Source organism: Suricata suricatta, chromosome 10 (genome assembly GCF_006229205.1).
Source record: "Suricata suricatta isolate VVHF042 chromosome 10, meerkat_22Aug2017_6uvM2_HiC, whole genome shotgun sequence".
NCBI lineage: Eukaryota > Metazoa > Chordata > Mammalia > Carnivora > Herpestidae > Suricata > Suricata suricatta.
In genome coordinates, this window is record NC_043709.1 from 19,637,380 (window position 1) to 19,653,793 (window position 16,414).

Here is a 16,414-nt window from a genome sequence, read left to right on the forward strand (position 1 = left end):
CCCAAAGTACACCACCCATCTCTAAATAGAAGCAAAGGTACATTCACCCAGAGCTCCCCATACCTGACTTGGCAGTGATCCAGAGTAATGACTCCATACAAAAAGACAAACAATCCAATGAAGGCAGCTGGGAAGAGCATGCCAGTGTACCAGCCCAACCAGGCAAAATACAGCCCAATCTTCTCTCCAAAGTACCGCCTGTTTAAGACACAACAGCATTTTAACACTTTGCTCAGTAATTTTACTTTGTAGTGTCCTTGCTGATAAACATGCATCTAAGAGAACAGAATACTTGACTGAATTAAGGCTCTGGGCCTCAATTTCTTCTCCTACTATTATATATCAGAAAGAGAATAAACTCTTCCTATAAAAGAACATAATTATACATAAGCCTGTTCTGAGAACAGAGTAAACCCAGGCCCATTCAGGAAGATATGACACTTCTTACTACATAACCAGGAGAATGAAATGTTGCTGACAACAAACACATCATCTCATCTTTGCCAATCCAAGTGTGTGCTTGTTTGTAGCATGTATTATAATGACATAAATTTTTGAATTTTTTCTTAATGTTTTATTTATTTTTGAGAGACACAGCGTGAGCAGGGGAGGGTCAGAGAGAGAGGGAGACACAGAATGCGAAGCAGGCTCCAGGCTCTGAGCTAGCTGTCAGCACAGAGCCCGACGCAGGGTTTGAACTGCAAGATCATGACCTGAGCCAAAGCCGGACGCTCAACTGACTGAGCCACCCAGGCACCCCATATAATGACATATATTTTTAACAGAAAACAAGGTTATTGTGAAAAACTTTAAACACCCCTCTCAATATTTTGTAGCCTTATAAGATGTTTACAATGCTAGAACTGCATGATATTAGAAAGAAAAGAACTCTAATTACTGAGATTCAACATGAATGGACACTGAGAACAACTTTTCCTCTTAAGTGATGATTTTTGACAAGTTTCAACATTCACCTCTAAAAATGTTTTTCTGAGACTAACCAGTCTGCTTAGTGCCCTGAAGTCTGTGAAGTTTGGAAGTGTCCATGGAATGCCTTGTTTTTTTTCATTTATTTTCAAATACCATTAATAACATACAACCCAAATTGTGTTTTCTATGCCTCTCAAGTGCTACATATCTTTAGTTAGAAGTTCATTTTTTTAAAGTTTATTTTTGGAGATAGCAAATGGGGGAGGCATAGAGAGAGAAGGAGACAAAATCCCAAGCAGGCTCTTTGCTGTCAGCATACAGTCCCATGCAAGGCTTGAAGTTACAAACTGTCAGATCATGACCTGAACTGATATCAAGAGTCAGACACTTAATGGACTGAGCCATCCAGGTACCCCAGAAGATCATTATTTTTTAGTTTATGTAATAATATTCTAATTATTTTTTAATTCTCATTCAAAACAAATGTTGTTGACCACCTGTTTCCAAATACTAGCTTCTGCTTTCCTCTTAGAATGTCCAATGGTTCCTAAAAGCTCCTAAAAGATGGGATAAATATTATCCCATTTATCCTATCTTCCACTATATTCCAACAGAACTTCTTTTTCACTCCCTGACGACTTCTCTAACATACTTTCAAATACACAGATAAATATTCTTTTATTCGTTCAACGAATAGAAACTAGCTTCCAGGAGGCAAATATTGTGCTATGAGCTGAAGATAAAATGATGAACAGAAGAAGCCTGGTCCTTGCTCTCGTACAGCTCATAGGCTGATAGAGTAGACATACATCAATCAATTAAGAATTAAGTTTATAATTAGAACACTGAAAAAAGGGCTACAAAAGGAGAGGAACACAATTCCACGAGTATATAAATGAAGACCATGTGACCACCCCAATTAGGGAAGACTTCTCTGAGGAGGTGAGTTAGGAAGAACTGGGGACAGGATAGAGTGTTCCCAACAGAGGAACCATAAGTACAAAGAACCAGTAGCAGAAGGAACCATATAAAATAAGGGCAGTGTGCCTGGAACACTGAAAACAAGAGATAGGCTGGCCTGGGCCTCAGAGGGTCTTACAAACCAGGCTAAATGTATTGATCCTTGCCTTGGGAGAAAGAGAAAGTCATGAGAGAGTTTTAACATGCAAGGGACATAATCAGATTCACATTTCAAAAATATCACTCTGTCTCCAGGTTAGAGAATGGATTGGAAGGGACCAGAATGGGAAAAGGGAGACCAAGGACGAGACAACAGTCATTGTCCAGGTTCTAAGGTGAAGGAGGCAGTGTGGCAGTATGGTGGCCAGGTTCAAGAGACATGGAAGAAGAAAAATTTACAGGACAAGAGCTATTTAAGAGAGGAGATTCCCTAGATACTCCACAACTTCATTCTACTCAAATCTTGCTTGTGCTTTTCATCTCCCTTCCTTCCGGCCAATACAAACCCCAGTCTCTTCCAGGCTCAGCTCTACAGAGCTTTTCACAGAAGCACCTACCCATATTTATTTTCCCATTTTTCCAAATTGTTGTAAAACTTATCATCAACATTTTACCTAACTGTGCATAGTCTTGTACGGTTTTCTAGTTGTTTCAAGGATGCAGAACCTGTTTTTCTGAAGGAAACTGAATTTATTAGATACAGTGGCTTCCAATTGTCTTTAGCATCATACTAGAAACACAACGGGCAGTTGATAAACTGCAAAGTCTTAATCAAAACAACATCAAAATATTTTGCCTGCAGTACTTTTCTGTAATTTTTAATCAGTGTATTCCTGTAATATTGGGAATGAGGCTGGGAAGAGCAGTTATTTGTATCCCCCCCCGCCCCTCTGTTTTAGCATGTATTGAGACTGGTCAAAAGAAAATTATCTCATCTCAGAAAATATTTTCCACATATCCAGATCATCTGGATCGTTTGTTACTAATAGTAACAATAGTAAAGAATAGTACACAATTCGTCAGTGCCCCTTGGGTCAATAGGAGTAAATACATAGTAACAAGGACTCTGACAGGAAGAATGACTGACTGCCCAGGGAAACAAAATATAAAGTGAGTCGTCTTATTATTTCATTTTCCTCTGGGCTCATTTTTTAAGGGTACTAGTCAGAGTAAAACAAATCAAGCTAGTCTAGGAAATGAGACATGACTTTCTCTTATAAGGAGTCCACAAAGTGTGGATTGTTGGTATCCAATAACCAGTCTCTAGGGGCACATGTGTGGCTCAGTCGGTTAAGCATCCAATTTCAGTTCAGGTCATGATCTCATGGTTCGTGGGTTCGAGCCCCAAATCGAGCTCTGTGCTGACAGCTAGTTCAGAGCCTGGAGCCTGTCTTCAGATTCTGTGTTTCCCTCTCTCTCTGACCCTCCCCTGTTCATGCTATCTTCTCTCTCTAAAATAAATAAAAACAGTAAAAAAACTTTTTTTAAATAACCAGTCTCTAAATAAATAGTGAGATGTCAGACTATAATGCTGCCATGAATGCTGAAAGTTGGACATAAATAGTTAAAAAAAGCATACGTTTCCAATGTTATCACATTAAAAGCTGACGTACTGATCTGACTTGCAGAATTAATCTTTAAAATTTATTGGTTGAAAATTAAAATAAACCTGAAATTTATTAGACAGAATCCATATTTCCTACTTACATAATAACTAATACTCTATTTGTCACTAAAATATGTAAGTATGCCATCTTTCTGCAGTCATTATTGATAATTTGTCAGTAACCATCACATGGATGACCTGCTCCTTCTAAAGTCCTGTGGGAGGCCTGGCTGATCTCACACGCCCCTTCTTAAGGCCTTTTTTGAAGAAAGCACCATCCTCATCAGAGTGAGGTCTAGTCTACCAAGAATTACCAATGTCCTCTGACCAAGTTGCCTTCTTGAAATAAAGACAGATTTGAGCAAGAGCTGTGTCATTCAGACTTTTTTCTTGTCCCAGCTGCCAGTTTTCCCTAATCATTCTGTGCAAGCTTTATATTTGCAGCTGGTTAAAAACTCACCTTACAAGATCCAAAGGTTGGTATTTATACCACACGCCCCAGGAGGCCCAGCACTCATAGAGCAGATGCCGGTGGTTTTCCGCTCCGTGGGTTCTAATGGAGTTTTTACTTCTGTAACTTCCCTGGGATAAAAACACCGCTGCCAGTGAAGTAATACCCAAAAAGTCATAAGGAAAAGCTGACAGTAATACTAGTCTATTATGGCAAGAGTAGTGATAGGGGTAATAGAGGGAAGAAATTGTTCCATATTATTCAAAGCAAAGCACTTATTGTGGACATAATCTTGTCCATGGTGCTGTGTAGTAAAAAGTACATGCTTGTTAGACTCAGGCAGGTTTGAACGGAGTTAAAACTCAGTTCTGCTACTTCTTAGCTAGAAGACCTTAAATCCTCTGAGCCCTGGATTCCTAAGTCATAATGGAAGTAAAATACCTGCTTCATTAGATTTCTTTCATGGTTTGAATGAATGAAGTGTCTTGCCCAGAGGACATGCCTAAGACTTAGTTCTCTTTTCCACTTGTCTCAAGACAGGATAATTGGTAAATAGCCATTGCTGTACCCTTGCCTTATCCATGCAAAAACTCTAGAATATAAATGCTGGATATAACCTCAAAAATTACAACAATTCAAGTATAATTCAACCAACTCAAGGAACAAAGGATGAGATGAAGGGCCAGACAGGTGCGGGTTTTTCTGTGTTCAGTTAATGGCAATGCTAGTTTCACAAACAAAAAAAAGTACTTTCTGGAAGTGGACTAATTATTAACGTTAACCTGAGAAGTTCTTTCTTGTGGAAGGTGAACCAGGCTGAGAGACAAGAAACTCAGGTTCTAGTCTCAGGTCAACAAACTCACATAGTGACTAGAGGTGGGCTAACCTTTCTCTAAACCGCTATTGAAATTTTTAACATGAAGTTTAGGCAACAATATCTGCTCTTCCTGCTTTCCTGCCTTTGAAGGTTATTATGAGGTTAAATAATATAATGTAGCTAAACTGAGAGTAAAGGGTCAAAAGAGCAATTATTTTATTGTTGTTGCTATTACTGACTTGGAAGTTCTCTTCTCAGAGAATACAGGACTTTAGTGAGATATGAAAACCACAAGGACACCTTGAGTTACCTCATGGAGTTTCAAAGCTGCATCTGCTTAGACCTCTTCATACCTGCCACTTACTCACCTACACAGATACTTCTGTCACCTACCATTGCTCACTACGGGCAAGGGCTTGGCTGTGGGAGGATGCAGTTGTCACTGAAACCTTTTTGGGGCAAGGCCAACTAATAACTACAGGAGGCCACATGATTTTTTTTTTTTTTTTTTTGGAAATCTGTCTTTAGACTTCAGAATCACCTGTGTGTGGCTCTAGAAAACCTCTGGGTCAAAATGTTTGCTTTTGTCATACTAAAAGAATCATTCCAAAGATGTCCCATGGCAGTCTGTAACCAGGGTCACAGACCAAAGCTTCTAGCTTTCTTAATGAATAAGATTTGTAAAATTCTATATCACCTTTGCGTGCCTGTGGTATTTAAAACAATAAGGCAGTACTCTAAGCCAAATAATAAAAGGTATGCTTTGGAAAGACTTGCCATTTATGAACTGTTGAAACTGTTATCCAAAGTTTATTGGCAAACTCTTAACATCATTTTTAGTAGAAGGCTTCTGGAAATCACTCCCAGGAGTTCCAGCCTGGCTAGTTTGTGAGGTCCTACAGGGAATGTGGGCTATGATAGTCATCTCTGTGCTGTGTCACACAGTGACTGGTACAAAGTAGGGGCTCAATACCATGAAGATGAGAACAATCTCTCACCAGTCATGAGGATTATGTCCCTGAAAACCTACGTGTAAAAGAGAATTCTGGGTTAAACAACTCGAAACTGAATGGGTAATCACACTTACATTTACAAAAATCCTTCTAGAGGACAAAAATCATGAAGCAAATAAGGAGAATATAAAAATTTATAGAACTTAAGTAAGCAATAATATGTATAGTACTATTCATTTCCATTCATCATCCTTTGCTTACCAGAGACTTTTCAAGATGGCTCCCTCCTACTCTCAAAGGAATAGCTATAAATTTCTTTGTTGCAGAGACTATATATTTCTGCAACATTTTCCCCATAGGTCTGGTGCCTCATGAAAATTTTCAATGCTTCTCTAATTTTATGACATGGAGTCCCTCAGTGATTCCTCTGAACTCATGCTGAGTGACTCTTGATTCAACTTTTCTGGCAATCACATAAAGATATATAGAAATAAATCTGTGCTGAGGGAGAGACGTCGCAATGTAAGTAGGCCCCCCTCATTATCCACTGAACAAATTAAATTCACGCTGAGCAAATGTCATATCAGCAAACTCAATTAATGACTATTCCTAGAAGCTGATTTAATCACGCAAAATGGACAGAGGAGGAGGAAAGGCAGGACAATACCTCATGCAAAGGAAATGCAGCTTCATAGGAGCCGTTGGTCAGCAAACGATTCAGACCTAAAATGACAAAAAAGTGCAGTTTGAGCTAATACTGAGTCTGAATCCCCACAATGTTCATGACTCTGGTAAGGGGGGTACTTTTTGGAGCAAGCAGTCTAGGTTTTCAAAAATGATTCGAAACCAGTTGGGGACTCAGTTTGGAAAGTGTTGGTATCTCCTAGAAAATTGTAATCAAGGACTGGGAAATAAGATGTTCAAACAAACAAAATAATGAAGCTATCTGGCACAGTGCGTGTCACAGAGAGATTGTATGGAGACAAGAGGAGGCTTTTATCTTATATAAAAAAATGATTTTCTTCCAGAAGCTCTTTTTATATATTCATCCAGAAGCTTCACTGTGGATAAATCTAACCCTTCTGCATTGGACTAGAGGTATGACTTTGAAAAAGTTCTCTTGTTCCCAGGTTTCAATTTTCTCACACATAAATTGGGGGAAGGGTGTTGGATATGTAGATTATTTTTTTTTCCTCCATAATATTTTATTGTCAAATTGTTTTCCATACAACACCCAGTGCTCTTCCCCTTAAGTGCCCTCCACCATCACCACCACCTGTCTTCCCCCCTCCCCCTTCCCCCTCAACCCTCAGTTCATTCTCAGCATTCAATAGTCTCTCAAGTTTTGCATCCCTCTCTCTCCCCAACTCTCTCTCCCTCCTCCGTTATTTTTAAAAACAGCCATACTGAGGCATAACTGACAGATCATGCAGATGTAAAACACACCATTTGAGAGGATTTAACTTCTGCATGCACATCTGAAACCATTGGTACAGTCAAGATAGCAAACATACCCAGGACCCCATAGTTCTATCATGCCACTTTGGAACTGCATTCCTCCCTAGGCCATCTCCAAGGCAACCCTGATCTGCTTCTGTCATTATCAGTTTGCATTTTCTAGAATTTTATATAAATGGAATCATACAGCATTTACACTTTTTTGTCTGAATTCTTTTACTCAGGATAATTTGAGATTCGTGTTGTAGCTCATTATTTTCATTGTTGAGTATTCTATCATATAGGTATATAACTATTTGTTTCAATTTTGTGAAAGTTTTTTTAAGTTGGTGTTATTTCTTTCTTGAGTGGCTCATAGAATTTACAAATAAAATCTGGGTCTGCAGGGGCATTTTTCTGAGAAGATTCTAAAGTACAAATTCAATTTCTTTAATATATATGGGACTAATTAGGTTATTTCTTCCTTTTTTGTGCTTATATACATCAGCTTACTTTTTAGGTTTTTATTTAAGTTCCAATTAACATACAGTGTTATATTAGTTTCAGTGTGCAATACAGTGATTCAATATTTCCATACATCACCTGATGCTCATCACAAGTACACTCCTTAATCCCATTTATTTAACCCATCCCCCCACCCACCTCCCTTCTGGTAACCATCAGTTTATTCTCTATAGTTAAAAGTCTGTTTCTTGATTTGCTACTCTCACTTTTTGTCCTTTGGCTCATCTGTTTTGTTTCTTAAATTCCACATATGAGTGAAATCAAATGGTATTTGCCTTTCCCTAAATTATTTTTCTTAGCATAGTACTCTTTAGCTCCATGCATGCCATTGCAAATGGTGACACTTCATTCTTTTTATGGCCGAGTAATATTCCATTACTTATCCTCTTCCTTATCCATTCATCAGTTTATGGACACTTGGGCTGGTTATTGTAGATAATGCTGCTATAAACATTGGGATGCATGTATTGCTTTGAGTTAGAACTTTTGTATTTTTTTGGTAAATACCTAGTAGTGCAATTGCTGGACTGTAAGGTAGTTATATTTTTAACTTTTGGGGAGGAAACTCCATACTGTTTCCCATAATGGCGAACCAGTTAGCCTTCTCATCAACAGTGGAAGGGGTTCCCACCTGTGCAATATACATATTTAATGAAATCCCTATCAAAAAACAAACAGAATTATTCACAGAACTAGAACAAAAATTTGTATGAAACCACAGAAGAACCTAACCAATCTTAAAAAGAAAAGCAAAGTTTGTGACATCCCAATTCTGGGCTTCAAATTATATTGTAAAGCTGTAGTGATCAAGACAGTATGGTGCTGGCACAAAAACAGACACATAGATCAATGGGACAGAATAAGACACCCAGAAATAAACCCACAACTATGGTCAATTAATCTTAAATGAAATAGGGAAGAATATCCAGTGGGTAAAAGATAGTCTCTTTAAGAAATAGTGTTGGAAAAATTAGACAGCAACATACAAAAGAATGAAACTGGATCACTTCCTTACACCAAACACAAAAATAAATTCAAATAGATGAAAGACCTAAAAGTGAGACAGGAAACTCAAAACTTCTTTGACATTGGCCATAGCAACTTCTTTCTAGATATGTCCCCGGAGGCAAGGGAAACGCAAGCAAAAATAAACTATTGGGACTACATCAAAATAAGTTTCTGCACAGTGAAGGAAACAATCGACAAAATTACAAGGCAACCTATGGAATGGGAGAAGATAAATGCAAATGACATATCTGACATACACATTCTGAAACATAAAGAACTTACACAACTCAACATCCAAAAAATAAATAACTCAAAGTAAAAATGTGCAGAAGGCATGAATAGACATTTTTCAAAAGACATCCAGATGGCCAACAAACAAAAAGATGCTCAACATCACTGATCATCAGGCAAGTGCAAATCAAAACTACAATGAGATATCACTTCACACCTGTCAGAATGGCTAAAATAAAAAACACAGGTTATTTCTCCTTGAAAGGGTTTTGATTAAATTCATCTGGTAAGAAATTTGTCCATTTCATTTAAGTTGTCAAATTTATTGACAAAAGACTATTCATAATAAAAGATTATTAAAAATAATCAGGACATTTTTGATCATATCACCTCTCCTATTCCCAGAAATTTAGGAATCTGTGTTTTCTCTCTTTACCTCCTGAGAAGTCTGGCTAGAAGTGTGCATTAGTGTTCTATCACTGTGTAACAAATTATAAGAAATATAGTAGCTAAAAATAATAGCCATTTATTATCTCACAGGTTCTTTTAGTAAGAAGTCTGAACATGCTTTTCTTCAGTTCTCTGTTTTGGGTCTCATAAGCCAAAGTGAAGGTTTTGACTAGACTGCATTCTTTCTTACCTGGAAGTTCAAATAGGAAAGGATCCACTTCCAAGCTGCCTTACATTATTGACAGAATTGATTTCCTTATGGCTACAATATTCATAGCTACTTGCTTGTTCAAAACCAGCAACAGAGGGAGAGAATCTGTGTCACTCCAAGTTTCTGAGCTGGGGGCAGGCCTAAACCTGTTTAGGTCAGGCCCACCCAGAATGATCTTCCTTTTGATTAAGTCAAAGTCAAACTGATTAAGAGCTTTTTCACGTCTGATAGATCTCTTAAGCTTTGTAATGTAACATAATCACAGGAGTGACACAATCACCTTTGCAATATTCCACAGGTTAAATATAAGCCACAATTTCTGCCTGCACGTAAGGGGAGGAATTACACAGGGCATGACTCACTGGGAAGTCACCCTTGGTGTGTCCACCATGAAGTTTATAAATTTTTGCTTTTTGTTTTTATTATTTTTTCTCCAAATAAACAGCTTTTGGTTTCAACGATTTTTCTCATTTTTTGTTTTCTATTTCATTGATTTCTTCTCTTTTATTATTTCCTTTTATCTACCTACTTTAATTTCCTTTTCTTTTTGTTTCTTAAGGTAGAAGGAGAGATCATTAATTTGGACATTTCTTTTCATATATATTGGCATATATAAATTTCTACCTAAGTATTGCATACTTTTTGATATACTGTGTTTTTTTCATTGAATACAACATACTGACTTTTCTTTTGATTTCTTCTTTCACTGATGAGTTATTTAAAAGTACATTAGTTTTAAATATTTGTAAAGTTTCCAGAAATTATCTTCTTATTAACATATAATTTAATTCCTCTGTGGTTAAAAACCATACTCTATACAACTTAATCCCTTTAAATCTATAAAGTCTTGTTTTATGCCCTCAAATATGGCCCATCTTGGTAATGTTCTATGTGCACTTGAAAAAAAATACATATTATGCTGTTATTGGTAGTGGACTGATCTAAAAGATCAATTAAGCTTATTGATAATGTTGTCCAGGTCTTCTAACTCCTACTGATTTTCTGTCTACTTATTCTATTAATTTACTGAGAAAGAAGTATTGGAAATATCTAACTATAATTGTGAAGTTATCTATTTCTCTTTTCAGTTACATCTGTTTTTACTTCATGTAGTTTGAAGCTGTTTTTTAGGATTGTTATGTCCTCCTGATGAGCTAACTAAATTCACTTTTATCTCTGGTAATATTCTTTGCTCTGAAATCTATTTTGTCTGATATTGGTATAGCCTCTTCAACTTTCTTTTGGTTAAAATGGTATAACTTTTCTGAACCTTTAACTTTTAACCTATTGTGTCTTTATATTTAAAGTGTGTTTCTTACAGGCAGCAAAGAATTAGGTCTTGCTTTTTTTATTCAGTGTATTATTTTCTCAACTCTGAATAGGGATCTTTAGAGCACTGACATTCAATGTTCTGTGAATTATGAGATGTTCCAGTAACAGTGGAAATCCTGTGGGGTTCTTTCACTAACTTTGGATAGTTTTCTAATATGTATCCACTAACCAGTTGTCAACTGAATATTTGAGGGGGGCCCTCTGCTGATCTTCAGAGTTCTCTATTGGTGGAACTTTCTACTTTATGGTACTCTCTTCTGTGAACTCTAACTGTCTTGGTCTTGGACTCTCAACAACATCTTCTTGACTCAGGCAGTCTATCAGGTTCTGCCTGGGTTCTCCTTCCCTAGCCTGCTGTCTAGAAACTATGTCAAAGTAGCAAGCTGAGACAATTATGGGGCTCACCTTATTTGTTTTCTGTTTCTCAGGGATCCCTATTCTCGGCTGCCCAACATTTAGTGTCTTGAAAATGGTAGTGTCACACTTCCCCTCTGCCTTTTTCCCTTTGATTGTTTCAGGTGGGGGAGTAAATCTTGTGCCTGTCACCCTGTCTTGGCCAGGAGTGGAAGTTGAGTGTGTTGACCTTTGAAGTTTCTTTCAGATCAAGAATTATGCTACTTGCTAAAATGTATCTCAAAGAAGATGACTAGAAGAATGTGTCTCAAGTGACTAATAGGGGAATGCTCCCTATGCTTTAGATCCTAATTAGAGTTCATAGGCTTAGTCTTAGTGGGAGAGGAACATGCACTGATTCACTTTTTACTGATGGAGGATCAATGTTTAAGTACTTTTAATCACAGTAACACAGTATTGTATTTTAAGATGCTTGACATTAACACTAAATGTCTAAGAAAAATATATGAAATACAAGTATCTGTAGGGCTTTTGTATTTTGTCTAGTAGGCAGACGGCCCTCAATAAATACCTTTCCAATGAATGAAGAAGTGATTATGTGGAAAGCTCTGATTTCCTGGAATCTTTATTGAGAATTCCACAGATCTCAGCAATCAACTTTTAAACATCCTAGATAGTAGAAAAATAGAATTGATAGGGACCTAGTAAGAGACTCTGTTGATGACTTCTCTAAGCTTATCATAATTTATCAAAGTTTTCCAAAATGAAAGAGTAGTTTATACTTGAAGTATACTACCTCAGTAACTTCCCCTTTGATCACAAATTTTGAAAATAAAAGTCAATTTCAAAATTTTATATATTTATAGTTAAAAATCTTGATCAATTGATCAATTAATTGCTCTGTTTTAAAAATGGATTTCAACAGGTTTGATTTTCACAGTTGTAATAAATTCAGAGTGACTCAGGAAAACATATAGTGGTAGTTCACACTCCAGCAAAATATCCTTATGAGTCATGTTTACAAAACAGTATTTTTGAGTTATTTCTAATCACTGTTGGCTCATGGGAGATATCACTTTCAGAAAGAGTTTCAGGTAGAAAATAACATTAGATAAACATTATTCTATCCATAAATTAAAATTTCTTCTAATATGTTATTTATTTACAAAACCAAAGATGACAGGGATACACTGGGTCGAACAAGCATTTGTAGTTTTACTTCATGTTTTTCAGCATAATGCCTGACCCTGTATTAATAATTTACTCTGTGATTGATTATTTCAAATTAGATACTTCTCCAGGTCATCATTACCAATTTTCAAAGCACTGAACTAGTAAATGAATAAAACACACACACACACACACACACACACACACACACACAAACACACACACGATGGAATTTTACTCAGGCATAAAAAAATGAAATCTTGCCATTTGCAATGACATGCATGGAGTTAGAGAGTATATGCTAAGCAAAATAATTCAGTCAGTCAAAGACAAATATCAAGTGATTTCACTCATGTATGGAATTTAACAAATGAGCAAAGGAAAAAAAATAGAGAGAGGGGCAAACCAAGAAACAGACTCTTAACTATAGAGAACAAACTGATGTTTACTAGAGGGGAGGTGGGGGATGGGATGGGTAAAGTAGGTGATGGAGACTAATTAAAAAATGCACTTGTGATGAGCACTGGGAGTTGGGTTGAAGTGTTGAATCATTATGTTGTACACCTGAAACTAATATTACACTATGTTAACTGGAATTTAAATAAAAACTTAAAAAATAAAAAGCACTGGGGATCTTCAATAGAATTCTCCTTTCATCAAATGAGGGAAACATTTACAAAAGTCATTTCTTACTAGTAAAACTACAACACTTCCCGCATTCCTTCAGAATATTTACATATTACTGTCTCTGTCCTTTTGTCTTCATCTTGACTACTTGTAAAAATAGCTCACATTTTGAGATGCAAAAGTTAAGTTATCGCTGAATAGCCTCACTGCACACAATTTTTGACTGTCTAAGAATGCTGATGGTTAGACATTAATTGTGTTTAAAAGATTTTCAATTCAGTTCAAGAAGCACTGTTACTATATGCCAGACAGTGTGCTAGGCAATGATGATACAAACATGAATAAGGCAATATATATACAATCAAGGAGTTTATTGTCCAGACTAGCGGTTTTTAGCTAAAGATTCTTAATACACCAGTGGGCTATAATAAATTGTGAAATGTGTTGCAAGTTATAGCACCAATATTAGCAAAGGCACTGTTTTTAAAAATTTGTATTTTATGAAATAATTCAGAATAGCTACTATCATAATCATTTCACTTCTACTTACTCCTTTCCCAGAATTTTTATGATACAATGTTAACCAAAAAAGGTATGAAAAAGGGAAATGTAATCTATCCTGTTTGTTAAAATTACATGAGTAAATAGGGGATAAATATTTTTAAAAGTAATTAATGTAATATTTATGTTGTTAATTGTAGCCATTCTGAGACCTGTGAGGTGCTATCTCATTGTGGTTTTGATTTGTATTTCCCTGATGATGAGTGATGTTGAGCATCTTTTCATGTGTCTGCTGGCCATATGCATGTGTTCTTTGCAAACGAGTCTATTCCTATCTTCTGCCCATTTCTTGACTGGATTATTTTTTGGATGTTGAGATTGAGAAATTCTTTATAGATTTTGGATACTAACCTTTTATCTGATATGTCAAATATCTTCTCCCATTCCACAGGCTGCCTTTTAGTTTTGTTGACTTTTTCCTTTGCTGTGCAGAAGCTTTTTATTTTGATGTAGCCCCAATAGTTCATTTTGCTTTTGTTTCCTTTTTCTTTTGGAAACATATATATAAGAAGTTGCTATAGCTGAGGTCAATGAGGTTGTTGCTTGCATTCTCCCCTAGGATTTTTATGGTTTCCTGTCTCACATTTAGGTCTTTCATCAATTTTGAATTTATTTTTGTATATGGTGGAGAGAAAGTGGTTGATTTCACTCTTATGCATGTTGCTGCCCAAGTTTTCCCAACAACCATTTGTTGAAGAGACAATCTTTTTTCCATTGGAAATTCTTTTCTGTTTAGTCAAAGATGAGTTAGCCATATAATTGTGGGTCCATTTCTGGGTTTTCTATTCTGTTCCATTGATCTATGTTCTGTTTTTGTGTCAGTACCATACTGTCTTGATGACTACAGCTTTATAAAATAGCTTGAAATCTGGAATCACGATGCCTCCAGTTTTGTTTTTCTTTTGTAGGATTGCTTTATTCGGGGTCTTCTGTGGTTCCATACAAATTTTATAATTTTTTTCCTAGCACTGTGAAAAATGTTTGTGCTATTTTGATGGGGATTGCATTAAATGTGTAGACTGCTTTGGGCAGTGGACATTTTAACTATCTTTGTTCTTCTCAACCATGTGCAAGGAAAGTATTTCCATTTCTTTGTGTCGTCTTCAATTTCTTTCATAACTGTTCTATAGTTTTAGAGTACAGATCTTTTACCTCTTTGTTTAGGTTTATACCTAGGTATCTTATTATTTTTAGTGCAGATGAAATGGGATTAAGTCCTTGCTTTCTTTTTCTGCTGCCTCATTATTGATGTATAGAGATGCAAAGATTTCTGTACATTGATTTTTATATCCTGTGACTTTGCTGACTTCATGTATTAGTTCTAGCAATTTTTGGTGGAGTCTTTTGGGCTTTTTACATAGAGTATCATTGCAACTGCAAATAGTGAAAGTTTGACATCTTCCTTGCTGATTTAGATGTCTTTTATTTCTTTTTGTTGTCTCATTGCTGAGGCTAAGACTTCCAGTACTATGTTAAATAGTACTGGTGAAAGTGGACATCCTTGTCTTCTTCCTGACCATAGGGGAAAGGCTCTGTTTCTCCCCACTGATGATGAGATTAGCTGCAGGTTTTTTGAGGTTGAGGTATATTTCATCTATCCCTACTTTGTTGAGAGTTTTATCAAGAATCAATGCTGTACTTTGTCAAATGCCTTTTTGCATCTGTTGAGAAGATCATATGGTTCTTATCCTTTTTTTATTTGTTATTTAGTAGACCAAAATTTTAACAGTGGTTCTCTTTAGGTGGTAGAATTTTCATAATATCATGGAAAATAAAGAATTCAAGATAATGAAAGAAGAATTGTACATGATTACTTATTAAATAAACACTTCAAAAGTAATTGCCATAGGAATTCACAAGAAGAAGGAAGAATACCTTCAAGCTGGAATGGTCATGGAGGATTTTAAGGAGAGGACATGTCTCAAGGATGGCTGACTGTTGCAGAGAATATGAGATGTAATAATCCACAACCCCACTGAAGTTAATAAATCAGGTTCAATTTTATGATATTCACCTACACAGACTCTCACTGAACTTATTATTACAGGTGTATTCAGATTTGGACTAGATAGCTATCATTTTCTCTGTATTATATTTTAATTTATGCAGTTTAGAATCAAAGTAGTTTTTGGCAGCTTCACCATACTAATGACTCACACTGAGCTTGCATTCAACTAAGCCTCTCAAGTCTGTTCCTCTCATGATGTTGTTGAGCAACATTTCTCCCACACTGTACCAGGGTAGTTGTTTTGCTGAATTCGAGTGTAGGACTTTACATTTACAAACTATTAAATGTCATCTTTTGGATTTGGCTGAGACTTCCAGATCACTGAGATCTCTTACGCTCTTGATTCCAATGACAAACATATTTAATGCATTCCTCCAGAGTCCACTCCATCTGAAAGCTTGATGGGCAGGCTGTAGAAGCCATATACCACTTACCAATTTATTTGTCCCTTAGTTCCAAATATATTTTCATTGCCTACTTTGCAATAATGGAGCTGGACGTTGTAAATATTTGTTCTTTACCAGACTGTGCAATGTTAGGCTTTCTCAGTAGAAGGCACTGGAAGGACCCTGGAAGAAGGAGGAGTCTGTCTTCCTGGTACCAGTATGCTCCCCGCCCCCCCCCCCCAGCAGGCTTCTGCAACATATGGCTTCTATGGCACCAACTTCCTGCAGTACGTGGTGGCCAGTAGCACATGGTACCACCCCAAAGGCGGGTATTTCCTTAAAACAGTTTCAGAGAGCAGTGCTGTTGGTGCAACACCTCCCAATGAATGGCTTCCCT

At 36.6% G+C, this 16,414-nt stretch overlaps 1 protein-coding gene across 2 annotated transcripts in view; it reads right to left on the reverse strand.

Annotated features, from left to right (window-relative positions):
* ANO4 (anoctamin 4) overlaps nucleotides 1-16,414 on the reverse strand; it is a 229,315-nt gene that overhangs the window by 93,431 nt on the left and 119,470 nt on the right. For both annotated transcript variants that reach the window (XM_029955757.1, XM_029955756.1), the window contains 3 exons: nucleotides 6,385-6,440; nucleotides 3,957-4,078; nucleotides 64-198 (listed from right to left, as the gene is read on the reverse strand). In XM_029955757.1, the coding sequence (XP_029811617.1) occupies nucleotides 64-198; nucleotides 3,957-4,078; nucleotides 6,385-6,440 (313 nt within the window). The remainder of the gene's footprint in view (nucleotides 1-63; nucleotides 199-3,956; nucleotides 4,079-6,384; nucleotides 6,441-16,414) is intronic.